General features: G+C 42.0%; 1 protein-coding gene and 1 non-coding gene across 2 annotated transcripts in view; both read right to left on the bottom strand.

Annotated features, from left to right (window-relative positions):
• EIF3A (eukaryotic translation initiation factor 3 subunit A) overlaps positions 1 to 13,048 on the bottom strand; it is a 28,213-nt gene extending 15,165 nt beyond the window's left edge. The window contains 12 exon segments of the mRNA XM_039553606.1: positions 868 to 1,053; positions 1,447 to 1,563; positions 2,225 to 2,323; positions 3,101 to 3,205; positions 4,155 to 4,326; positions 4,823 to 5,031; positions 5,525 to 5,724; positions 6,788 to 6,951; positions 8,821 to 8,957; positions 9,159 to 9,349; positions 12,999 to 13,032; positions 13,034 to 13,048. Coding sequence (XP_039409540.1) covers positions 868 to 1,053; positions 1,447 to 1,563; positions 2,225 to 2,323; positions 3,101 to 3,205; positions 4,155 to 4,326; positions 4,823 to 5,031; positions 5,525 to 5,724; positions 6,788 to 6,951; positions 8,821 to 8,957; positions 9,159 to 9,349; positions 12,999 to 13,032; positions 13,034 to 13,048 — 1,629 coding nt within the window.
• LOC120410251 lies at positions 1,759 to 1,891 on the bottom strand. The gene has a single exon (XR_005602266.1). It is a non-coding gene; the product is annotated as a small nucleolar RNA SNORA19 (small nucleolar RNA).
• Positions 13,049 to 13,609: the final 561 nt, after the last annotated feature.

The following is a 13,609-nucleotide window of genomic DNA, read 5'->3' as shown; positions in this document are numbered from 1 at the left end:
CAAATTTTTTTGAAGGGAAAATCTACATAGAAATATTTTTATCTTAAACACTATAAAACAACCAATACGTGTTCAACACAAGGAAGTGAGCATTAGGCGTCATGATAGAGTTCTATTTTTTGCTTTTATATCTGAAGAATATTACTTAGTATTTCAACATGTAAAAAGAATCTAACATGGACATCTTGCCATCAGCCTTTTTTCCCATATGGAAAAAATATGTGATATGTTTGCTACGAAATCTTTCATAAACATAAAAGAAATGAAAATTTACCACTGCTCTAGTAAGAAGTGAAGGTTTAACTTGCCACAACCAAAGCATGCTGGAAATCTGAGACTGATTTATACCTTGCTGCTACAGAACTCTGGAAAACCTGAAATGTGAGTCTGACCTTGAAGCCAAAAGCCCCAGGGAGGAGGAAAGGAAGTGACAAAGACAGGTCAGTTTTTGAGCTGTGGGATGTTTTGTTCTATAAAGCTACATTCCAGGTTTTTCACAACAGCAGTTTCTCCAAGAAGAATAAATGAAGCAGGCTCTTGAATTTTTAAAGACACACGCAAAATTTTAAACAAATCCTAGTTCTGTAGGCTCATGTATAGAGTTATTATTTGCTATATCCTAAGCCTGATATTTTCAAGACTGGAAACTTTAAATTCAGGCCTCTTGTGTATATTTTGCCATGATTTTAGTTATGACCAAACACTAACTAGCTGAGTGCTTTTAAGAATGACTTCTTTACAAGCACAAAAACCTGACTACCACTAAGCTGAAAAAAAAAGAAAGTAAAATGTACATCTAATCTGAGAAAACACATTCATTAAAATATAAGCCTTGTCAACATTTTCATAAAACTTTAAATGACTTACCATTAAGTGAGGAGGCTTAATGACTGCAAGAGCCTTAGCCAGAGCTGAGGACATGGCAGTCAGCTGGTTTCTGATCTGCTCAGAAGGCATGCTCTGCAGCTGAGGGCCCAGTGGAGCATCCTCTCTAGTACAGTAATTCAAATCTGAACCAAAACTCAGTGTCCGGGTCGTGTGATCAAGGCGAACCTTTGCAAAAATAGAAAAAAAGGAAGAAAAAGGACTGTACTGTTTATTGAACAATTTCTCTGTTGCTCTGCCTATGACCACCATGAGTCAACAGAAGCTCCAAGCAGAAATTACTTGAAAAAAATTTTGCCATGCCATTCTATGAGAAATGCCAAATTAGTAGGAGAAAAACAACACTTTGAATGAAGGTTTATTTCTATGGTTTAGGAAAAAACCAAACCCAAACAACAACAAAATCAAGGGAAGAGGCTGAACTTTCAAAGATTCAATGAAATGAGCACTGAAAGACAGATCACTCTTGCCTCTTCCTCCACATTGGCAACCAGTTCCTTTCCATCTGCAATACATGTGAACCCAGACATCATTTCACACAAGTCTTTCTACAGCACTCACTTGTAAGTCACAATGCCTGGCTGCATCCACAATACAGCGCTCCAGCTGGAAAGCATCCACAAAAGGAACCAAGGTACACAGACGAGCAAACTCAATGCTTTGATAAATCTGGGCCACCTGAATGGGAACAGGAACATTAGGTACTTTTCCTCGATGAAAAGAAATCAGCAATAGAAGTTGTTGTACAAGCCTTAAAGTTAACTTGCTAAATTGTCAACAAATGAATACATACATATTAATGTAATTGTAAATACTCTTGCAGGATTTTATTTCTGTACTGTATTTAGATTAAACCCTGTTCCTGAATAGCTGCTTTGTATGAAGGAGACTGGCAGCAGTAACTACATCCAGCTATGCTGCTAATTAGCCTTCAACTATTTCTTTAGCACACCAGAAATAACACTGCTCATCACTGGTAACGAAAGCAGGTCAATGAAATGTGCATTTTATAATAAAACTACATTAAAACCAAAACCCAAAGCAAAATACCCAAGACCTTACTCCAAAGAGAAGTTTTAAGAAACTTGGTGTAATGAAGAAAATCTAGAGAAAAGACTAACTACTGTACCCCACTATCAAGTATAGATACTACAGCTGTACTTAAATGATGCACAAAACTGAAGATATGGGTTATATACTAGAAAAACGTATTTCAAAAACAGTCTTCTATTTGATGGAAAGAAAGACTCTTTCAGCACTAAAGTTTCCAACTTAATCTTCCTCCAAAGCATATTCTAACTTATGTGTACTTAGGAACATACATTTTCTTTACTCATACCTGCTGCAGAAGGCGAAGGATGGTGTTGTTTTGCAGGTGAGGAATGTACAGCTGCAATTCAGGTTCCTTTTCAGCTTGGTCCTTCACCCAGTTCAGAACCTATCAAAAGTCTGAAAAGTTACTCTATCTGCATTGACCTGTACAAACTTCACCATTAAAGTAACATTTCTGTTTATAGCTCTTGAAACAAGAGCACTGCTGTCCAGATACTGCCCTGTTTTACTGAAGTGCATCCTTTGATCAGAACACTTACAGTTACAAAGCAGAGCTGACAGTTTTTGTATGAAGGCGACTGACAGCACTGGCAACATTTACCACACTGCTAATTTACCTTCAAGTTCTTTTTAGCACCTCAAATATCTTTGTTCCCACTATCAAAGAAAAAGAACATGATGTGCTTCATCAACTGCAGAATTTACACTACCTAATCAACAGCTCTCACATTATTCTACCTCCAAACACTCTACCTTTTAATAGTAAAACCAGTCATTGGTTTATCTTTCCACTTAGCACACAACCCACTTGCCAGCATATGCCCACGTGTGCACAAAGTCTTCTCATTTTGCACCTTTACACAAATTAACTCAGTATCATCTCCACCAACAAAACCTTCTGATACATTCCCAAAACTCTGCACCTTTATGGAGCCCTCTGAATAGCACCCAAAAGACCCGAGTGAATTTTCATTCTATTTCAATAACCTGGCTTACTATATCAGATGTCATGTACATGTCATAGTAATGGAACTTCACCAAATCAAGGCTACTACTGAAAAATCTGGCAATAGAAAAAGCTAGTTGATATTTACCACAAATCAATATTCAAATAACAGACTATTAGTCAAGACCAATACACACAGAGCCAGAAAAAACTTACCTTGCTGACACGGGCACTCAACTTGAGCGGGTGAAAGTCTACTTCAAGCCAATTGTAAAGTTCTTTCACTTCTGGGACAACATATTGCACTACGTTGAACCTGACCTACAGTCAACAAAAAATCCAAAGATCTCAACATAAATACAATATTAACCAATAGTTATGCTTTAAGAATTTCATATTCAACAAGTTAAACAGGCAACAGATGTGCTTTTTAATACAGGAGACTACATATTTTTCATTACATTCTTAACTGCAGTGACAGTAACTCTACACTACACCACTTAAATGTACTTAAAAATGGAAAAGTAGACAACATAAACAAGGTAAACAGACTAGAGTACCATCCTCAGCCATTTCTAAGACACAAGGCTTACTACACAAATGTAGGCCCACATCCAATCTAAAACCACACATCTCTCTGCTCATGATTAAATTTCTGAAGCCTTAAATTGTGGGTTGGAGGCAAACTGGAGAGGTGCTGCAAGAAGAATTAATTCAAATTGTTAAATGAGCTTTGAACCTAACTTTCAGATATGAGTGCAAATGACTCCAAGAAATCAAACATTCTCTGAAACTACCCATTACTTAATATCTAATTTGTTTATGAGCATCATGGGAGGTCTGAGGATAGATAAATCTAACATCCCTTCAAATTTAACACATGAAGTTTTCATGATCACTTAGATCGATATTTTCCAACATTTGACATCTGACCTGTGCTTATCCAAAACACATTTAAAACAGAAAAATAAGCACTTGGTTCAGTTAATTACCCCCAAAAAACCCCAAAGTTCTAGATCACATGTTTCAGACACCTCAGGGTTTCGAATCAGTATTTGTTGCTTGGGTGACATAAAGACAATATTGAATTTGGCTCTTTAGTGCACACGAGCATCCACTGCCACTGCCATTTCCAAACAGTCCTTGTGAATCTGCAATTAAGTCCCAATACAGCCGTTTTAGCTTTAAAATTGCTGTCCCACAGCTAAGCACAGTGCTCTAGAACAGGACTGAGTGTTAGGAAGCTGCTTACCTGAGCCCCAGTACCTACCATGTCATTGATGAGGCTGGCCCGGGTAGGGGGGGCCTGCAGCCCCAGCAGCGTGGCCAGGCGCCGCTGTTTCTCCACGATGATTCCATCCATATCCAGGAGACGAGCAATGTCAGTTCTCTCTGGAGTTATGGGAATGGACAGGGTGGCCAAAAGGACTCGAGTGGACATCCTGGTGACAGAGCAGAAGCACAAGAGATGAACTGCTAGAGAACACTTACTAATTCCTGTTCATAAATGTGCCAATTCAAAAGAGGAACAAGGAGCAGCCATGATGCAAAGCTGTGTAAAAACACCAGAAATAACAGAGGAGACACCAACTGCACCATGAGAGGAAACTGTGAAGTCTTGTGAAGAAAATACCACCACTCAGAAGAGAAAAAGGAAACAAAACCCCAGATATTTATTGACTTGCTCATCTTCTCAGTCAGTAAAGAGAAGGAAGCTTAAACTAAGGTGATGCTAATGTTCACAATACTTACACTGTAGCTTTGTAAAACATCCTCCTTGCTCTAGATTTCTTTTAAGGCAATTAGTACTGGCCAATTTAGGAAGAGCTGCTCATAGCCATACAAGTCATCTGCTTCTTTTGGGGTACAATTTAGTTTATTTTTGAACCTAGGGGGTTAAAAATAGATTCTAAGATCACAGCATGTATCTTTCCCCACCTCTGCATCTCCTCTTGTGTGAGATTCTTTCGCATTTCTCTTGATAAGTGATAAAGGCGGTGAAGGGTGGATGCATGAAAAAGAGCATTTCCTGATTTCCAGAAGACAGTTGAAACTTTGTGATAGTAATTTGCCATCAGCTGTGGTTTGGGTGGTTTCTTAGACAGTGCAAACAGTCCATGAATATCTTCCACTGCTTTGAAAGCTTCCTAAAAAAAACAAAACAACCAAATACACTACTGTTAGGAAGTTTTTTGCAACACCCTAAAAAAGGAAAAATATGAATTCATTAAAGGTTATAAGACTATAAAGTATTTAATACTTATGAAAGCTGTGATCCTCAGTTTTGTCAGCTACATGAAAATAAATACTTCTTTCCTAATAAATTATTTGGACATACTCCATTAACTATCTGCTTAGAATCTGGTATTTCTGAAAAACTTGTTTCATCTGGATTTTCAAGCTACAAACCAAGAGGAGAAAAAAGAAAAAACAAACAAAAAAATAACAAAAGTTCTACCAGCAAAGCTTGGTTTGAAATGCTGTGCAGAAACACCAGACTAAGCATTCAATATTCTAGATATTAAAACTTTATTCTTTAGCTCTTATCCTTTCCTCATCTTGGTGCATGTACCATGAAACATGAACTGCATGGAGCAGAAAGGCTGCAGACCAAGTGTGATGGGGAGCCCTGCTGCATACCTGCCACAGCTCCATGCTGATAGCACTGTCCAGCTGCACCAGCCTGGTCTCCAGGTGCATGGACTGGCTGTCAGGATTGTTGAGGTTGATGGCTGTGCTTTGGTTGTGATGCCGCTGGATCTGCCCCAGGTGCATCCGCAGGTTATCGCAGAGCTTGCGGAACTCCGCTTTCCGCGTGTACTGCAGGCAGAACTTGAAAGCTGCAAAAATGAATAATGTAAATTCAAAGTGTTCCCTAATGGTGACTTCATGGTAGTTCTAAATGGGATTCAAATATGTAAATCAGTACACTTAAAGAAGCTTCATTTGCAGTCAAAAGACATCTCAAACATGATACAATCTGTCACACATAATAAGTGACAATGCAGAGCATTTTCATCTTGACCCCAAAAGATGAAGATGTTTCTACATAATTAAGCTTAAAGAGCAAAGGGAATACTTTAAGTCTCTTTAAAAATGTTCTAATTTATGCAGTGATTCCAGCTTTTAATTTGAACTAAGAGCAAACAAAATCCTATGAATGGCATGAATTCAGGTTTTGGCTTTGTAAAATGTGGGAAAAAATTCTCACTTCATTTAAATATGGTAAAGTCAAATGAAGCCTTCAAATGACTGGAAATGACAGAGACAAGAACCCCATCACTAATCCCACAGTTCCTCTCAAAAAACAATCCTTGTTCTGGCTTCTGGAGATATGCACAACACAGCACAAGTGCAGGAAAGAGGTCGAGAAGAGGGGACGGACTGTAGAGGGGGGATCAAGACCACCCAAAACCTTTGAAGCCCTCCAACCCACTTCCAGAAAGGTCAAGAACAGACTGAGCATGAGAACTGATTTGCATAACAAGTGAGAAACTTATCTATAAAAAGGTCCCCCCACGAAGCCCAGATGCATGTGCACCCAAGGACTCTGGACACCCCATCAGCTGGATCAACACTGGAGTGAGGACTGGTGATTTCTCTCCTTTTCCCTCCCATTCTTTCTCTCTAACCCTCTCTTTAATTCAACCCTCTCCTCTTCCATCCTATTCCTTTATCCAAAACCCACTGCCATGTGCTTAGGCTGGGAGGTCAGGGACTAACATACCAATTTCCATGCCAAATGCGTCATTTACTACTAAAACTTTGTAAACTTTTGAGGACCCTCTGATTCTTGTTGTTCCTTTCGACCACAAGCATCTACAGATCTTGGATATTCCCTTCCCCTTAACGGGGGACACACACCACATCTTTATAGTTCAAGTTTCCATCTTTTGGACCTACCTTGCTGTGCAATGTCATGGTACAGGCGTTCTACTCGAGAATTATTTCGGAGAAGATCCAAACACTGTCTATAGGATTCCCATAGAAATTTAACCCAGGGTGTCAAAAGCAGGCGGTCAGTACGATCCTGAGTGTCTTCTCCACTTACAGCACTCAAAAGAACACTTTAGTCAAGGCAGAGGGGTAAGGAAAAAGAAAAAAGAGAAGTGGTTTATTCCCTACAATTCTCATCAATTTTTCTTACCAGGTTCTAAGATGAGACTGGACAAATCTGAACAGCTACTTGCTGCTGAGTAGTCTATTGCTTATGTTCAAAGCAGTCCCTCAGCTCCCTTTTCCCTTAAAGGACGTAGATAATTATTTCAAACTTTTAAGTTTCAAACTTTGGCCACTGCACATACAACTGACATGTTCAAGCTCCAGAGGTAAGACATCAGAAACTTGTATCCTTCACAAGTAAGCCAAAGGAAACTAACTCCAGGATTTTCACCTTCCCTTTCCTAGCAGGGAGCTGTGTCCTGTACCTCTGCCAGTCAAGTATCACTGCCAATGCAGACACTTTAGTACTTGCTGACACTTCCCTTTTAGTCACCAGCACTGCTGCCAGAGTTCACTTTGTGCCGACATATGACACAAGCGCTGTGTTACGATCCGCACACATCAGAAACCAGACTACTCACATTAACATTTCAAATCCTTTACAAATTCTGACATGAAAAAGATGCTTAAACATGTCAGAGGTAAGATAAGATAATCTTTCATTTAGAACTTCATTCCCTCATCACAGAAATATAAGACTGGGGGAAGCATTCCCAAGATACTGAGACCAATTCAGTGCTATGTCCCACAAGATCCCTTTCTGCTGAACAATCCACTCAATGTGTTAAACTCACAGAGAACCATCTTCCCTAAGCCTTAACTTTTAAAACTATTTCTGAACTGTTTCTAATCTAAAGTCTCAACTCTTGTAACTCTTTTCTTCTACACCATTTCCAGTTCTGATTTGCTTCCTTGGGTACTACATACACTATTAAACACAACATGTCACCAGTGCCTTCTCCAACAGATCACGAAGTGAATCCAGCAAAAAAGTATGAGGAATCTAGAAAACAGGACCTAAAAAACATTAAAGAAACTCTGCTTGTTTAGATGAGAAGTGTGACTGAAAAGATCCATTCTCTAGTCCTCTGTTATAGAAAGGAGAAAAAGGAAAAGAGACGTCAGTCATCTTCACTGTTTAACTATTAGTGGATTCCTCTGTAACAATTTCTGGCACTGGAAATAGCATGAATAGCAGTGTCCCCCTATTGAAGACACATCTGTCACCTTTTCTTTTTTGCAACCAACTTCTACTAGAGAGTTTTGCTGTTAACAAGTAAATACAGAGCCTTCTATTCCACATCCTTTTAAGTATTATTTGACTACTACAGCTCTATTCCTACACAACACAAATATCCTCTACTTCAGTAATTTCTTCCATTTTCTATCATTTCTATCATCATTCTATGTTCTCATTACCCATCCTATTAATTCTCTCTTGAACGTACTTTTCATGCCCTTTCTTCTATTATCTCATCAGTTAACCAAGCAAGTATAAAGTAACATTTCCTTTTGTTTGTATATGCACAGTGTGGTCAGAAGAAATGGAGGTTATCCCATACAGGAATTACATTGGCCTAATATAATTAACAGCATTTCTACATGAACCATTAATGAGGAGCTTACCACAATAAACTCTCCAATACCACTACAGATGCAAATCCAAGCAGACACTGGAAAGCGGTGACCCAACTCCCAGAACCACCCCCACTGCACATACATTTTGTATTCTTTACTGCTTGCTTTCTTTACTTTTCTTTACTCAGACTTGAGATTTTGTTCAAAGTAAAATTTCTGCTTTTTTCCCTTTCTTTTAAACCTCTAGAACACCACTAGTATTACATTTCAAGTCTACCACATTTATATCTCAACACTGTGAATAAAATTAAGGATACTTTCTGTAAATTGCTACATTTTAAAGACAGGCTGCACACCTTTCTGGAGTCTGAATGTTATCCAAGTCTTCTATGTCCAGTACCATCTGCTGGGATTCTTCCTTAGCTGCTTCTGTTTTTTCTTCAGCTAATTTTAAATAGGCTCGAACAACATCCTCCAAAGATTTGATGTTAACCTACAGCAAAGGCAAAAAAAGGTGAAGATGTTTCCACCCACAATAGGCAATAAACGTTTAAAATGTAAATGCTATAAACCCAAGAACATCTAGAAGGCAAATTAATCCTAATTCACAACAAATCAGTCACTTTTAGATTATATCAGCTGACAGATACCACACTTGCTATAAATAAATTCAATAAAAAATCCAAAGCCATACCTGCTGGCAAATATTCTTGTACTGGTACAATCCTTCTTTTGCCAGGTGACTCTTGCGGAGATCCACGCAGAGTTCCAGGTACTTCAGCATAATTGGCTCGTGGATTTTCTGCCATGTTCGGTGTTTCTTACTTTTCATAACATCATAGAGAACATCAAGGGCAGGCTGCTTTTTCCCAACCTCAAGAAATTCTGAAAGTAAAATCCCAGTTAGCAAAAGACTTGCACACCAGAAGATGCATGTGTTATGCTTAATACAGGAAACATCCAGAATTTAATCAACGCTACCCGAAGTGCACTGATGGTTTGATTTAGCTGGCCATATCAAAAACGTTGGCAACTCAGTGCCAGTCGTTCAGTGACGTAACTGGTAAACAAATGCTGACCAGCAAATTTACATGGGAATTTCAGGATAGCAGAGATGTCCCTCCATCCATCCAGGCGTGACTGAGCACTTCATACATGTGAATAAAATGGACACATCCAGTTTTAAAGCTGGTTCCATCAAGGACAAGGAATACCTACCAGGAGGCTGGTGGGTACAGCACCTACCAAGGGCATTTAATAAGGTGCAAAAAATACAATGAATGTGACTGAAAGAGAAAGTCCTGCTCTCAGGTGAGACAGGGAGGAAGGAAAAAAACTTCACTCAGCAAAGTTGTTCCTTTGTTGGTTTTTTTAACTCCTGAGTAGTTTAGCACTTCAGTTTACAGAAGTTATACCAAAAGCTGCTGCAGTTCAGCTGAAGGGTTGGGCACTTTTTAAATCAGCCTTGCTGCTGAAACCAGTGCCCCATTTATTCATCCCTAAGCAGCTGCTGTTATTAACAGGAGCTCTCAGGATCACAGAAACTCCCACCTCTGATACCCCGCACATTCTGCTTCACACAAAACACAGCAAACCACCCATGAGCAACCACTGAAGCAGCGACCCACATACACACAGACCCTGCTCTGAATGTACTCTGCACTGCAGAACAGCAGGAAAAATGAACACACAGAATGGGAAGCAAACAGGTTTAATAGATAAGATAGGTCAAGTACAGCTAGTGGGAAACATGCCTATTCTTAAAGGCTGAGGGGTAGTTAGTACTTCCCATCAAGCACTTTGGAAAGCACTCCATTCCTAAAGAAATAACGGCAAAAACTACTAGAGTAGGGGCCTGCTCAAGGGGATCAGACATCAGACAGAGCTTCCAAGTTTTGGAATCTTGAAGTTAAACATGGCAAAAGATGTAGACTGAAAGCAGCAGAGTGGTTTTAATTTAAGGACCACAACAGCTCATAATCAGGACTCAGTTTATGTAAATAATGAGCTGGCTGAAGATGAGTTAGCTCCTTTCTAGAGAAAGCACCCTGATACAACTGAAGATAATCAAGGTTACAGTGTGACAGTATCCAGCAGCACTTTCTTATTCACCAAGGGAATTTTAAGAAAGCCACCCTCCATCCCATAATTTACACTCCTGTTCTATCTCAGAGCTGCTTTTGAGACAATTACTGCTTAGCTTTACATTTTATTTATGAAAATTAACTTGAAAGGCAAGTTTAATCCTGCAACAATGCCAGGGCATTCCAACCACAGCTCTCAGTGGTCGATAACCAACTGGACAAAGCACAAAATTAATTCATATTGTTTTGAAACTTTTAATTAACTCTGGCCAAGCAGGTTCTTACAAGTAATTCAAATAATTAAGGCTCATTTAAGAGACACTTCAGTAAAAGCACAAAATGAACCTGAATAATGAAATACAGCACACAACACCATGCTATGCAGCAGGAACTCTTTAAGTTATGGAAACTCAGACCTGTAACATACAAATTGTAAAGCTGAGCCCATAAATAGCTGTAAGAGTTACCTTCTATTGGTCTTTTTTCTTTCATACTACTTAAAATGCTAACAGGTATCCAGAGTAGCAACTGAAGCTGAGTGGCCAAGAACAGATGATACACATCAACAACTCACCTAGTGCTAGCCCAAAATCCTTAATTAAGCTCAGTTTTCAATCTGAGAAAACATGTCATTACAAGAGGTGACAAAGATGCCATGTGCTTTATAGTATCTCTAATACTGAGCAAGCTCAGTATCTGCAACAATAAAACACTCCTTAAAGTTGCATTACATCCCCAGTACAAAGCAATGCCAAATATTAACAACAGCTGAGGGTTGGCCTTGACCTACATTTATCAGTTACAAAGAAAAAACAGCTTTTCTTATATATCTGTATATACTTAAAATCCTTCAAGCTCTTCCTATTTCCAAACATCACCTCTGTATGTTGAAGTCACTGAGAATATGAAGCATATAGTGCTTCTAATGCTCACTTGAGCCTTAAATATAAAACACACACTGAAACTCTGGTAACTGCACTGAGTGGTCTCATTTGAAATGTCAGTTTAACATTAAACTGCTTCCTGCAACACACAGTCTGCCTTAGGTACAACTTTCCACCCTTTATTATGCTTGGCTGTGGTAAGACTGAGCCCCTGCAGTTTGTAAGACTTGACACTGCTTGTCCTGTTTTCCATTCAGACCACTGAAATTCAGGATTTCCAGCATCTGTCTGGAGAACACCTCCTTCAGTTCAACTCGACTCCTTCACTTCACATAATTTAGTAGACTTGCAGCAGTATAAGAAACGTGAATTTAAATACCAGGAACGCATCAATAATAATAATGAGCAGTTTAAGGTCAATATTCCAGAAATGCAACTTGCACACCAGGTACCACTTTACCCAAGAATTCTTAAGTATAATTAAAGTTTATATATTATGGTATGTGCATCTTCTCCAGTGAAAGGACTGATGCAACACATCTTCACCCCTGAATGCTGACTGAAACTGATTTCATCTTTCATCTTTTTATCTTTGTGGGAAAGACTTTTACAATGAATTTTTGATTAAAAGTCTTAAGGACGTGCAGTACTTTCACATTTTCTTATTAATATACTAAGTACTTGAATAATGCACAGTCCCCAGACCACACAGCCTCTTCTGCTGTCATTTTAAGACCCATACATCATATGTAAGTTGTGGATGTCTGTAAGTGTCATCTTGAGATCAACCCTGTGACAATGGAAGGTCTAAATGGTCTTGCTAAGGGCTTAAAATAGGATACTATAAAAAACAGAAGCGTCAAAGCCATATGTTTGGCCCGAAACGAGCCAGCTGATAAATATAACCAGGCCAGCTTTTATGTGGCAGTCAGCGAGCGACGGCTACAGCGCTGGATTGTCTCCCTTGGTTGGTCTACCAGAAGCAAACCAGTGTTATCAGCCTGTGCAGCAGCGAAGGAGTTTTACCATTTGCGTTCTTACCAGAGTCACGGGAAGGACGGCATACAACATACAAAGCCCACAGGGGACACAAGGGCGCGGGATCAGCCCGGGTTTGAGATCACCCCGACAGGGCAGCGCGGCCCGACCCGCTCACGCCCAGCCCCGGTCGCCCCTGCCCGCCAGCGGGCTCAGACGCGCGGGATGAGGCCGTGCCAGAGCCGGCCACGGCGGCTCCCCCTTCGCCCGGAGGCGGCCGTGGGGCCCAGGGGAGCGGGAGGCGGGGCCGGGCCCGCTCCTCACGCCCGCCGGGCCTCCCTCGCCTCCGCCATGCGGCGCGGCCACGCCGGCCCGGCCCGGCCCTTTCCCCGCGCCGGCGCCGCGCCGCCCGCTCCCTCCCGGGCGGGCGCTCCCGGGCGGACTCCGGTCACCGCCGGGGGAATTCCGGGTGGGCTCTCCCGGGCCGGCCCGGCCGAGGGGTCCCGGGGCGGGCGCGGCCGGGAGCCGGGGAGCGGCGCGGGAGGCGACCCAGCGCTGTGTGTGTGTGTGGGCGCGGCCCGCACTGACCGTTCGCCCGCTTCAGGGCGTTCTCGGGCCGCTGGGAAGTACACCGGCATGATGGCGGCGGCGGCGGCTCCTCACGGGGCGGCGGGCGGCTCCGAGCTCCAGCCAGCGGGCGCGCGCGGCCGGAAAGGGAGGGAGCGGGAAGGGAAGGGGAGGGAAAGGGGCCCGCGCGCGCCGTGACGGCGGCGGCGCGGAAGCGGGAAGCTCCGCCCGGGGCGCGCGCGAGCCGCCAGGCGGGACCGGGAGGGGATCGGGATCGGGATCGGGGATCGGGATCGGGATCGGGACGGGACCGGGGAGGGGACCGTGGGGAATCGTGGAAGAAGCGGGATCGGTATTGGGACCAGGACCCTGAAGGGATCCTGAGCTAAGGTCGTGGGGAGATCGGGGCCGTGAGGGGGATCGGGATCGGGAGGCGATCGCGGGGCGAGCTCCACAAAGCCCTTTGTCTGAGTGAGCCTTAGACTATACCGGGGTACAGGGGGATTTGCCGGGGGGCGGTCGGGTGGCGCCGGGCCCCGAATGAATCATTCGCCTGTCTCGCCCACTCTTGTTATTAGCACTGTTCTTACTGTTCGTTTTTTTACTCCATTGCTGCTTCTAGTAAATTGTTC

The sequence above is a fragment of the Corvus cornix genome, chromosome 6, assembly GCF_000738735.6.
Source record: "Corvus cornix cornix isolate S_Up_H32 chromosome 6, ASM73873v5, whole genome shotgun sequence".
In the NCBI taxonomy this organism is placed as follows: Eukaryota; Metazoa; Chordata; class Aves; order Passeriformes; family Corvidae; genus Corvus; species Corvus cornix.
This window is presented reverse-complemented; position numbering and strand designations above follow the sequence as displayed.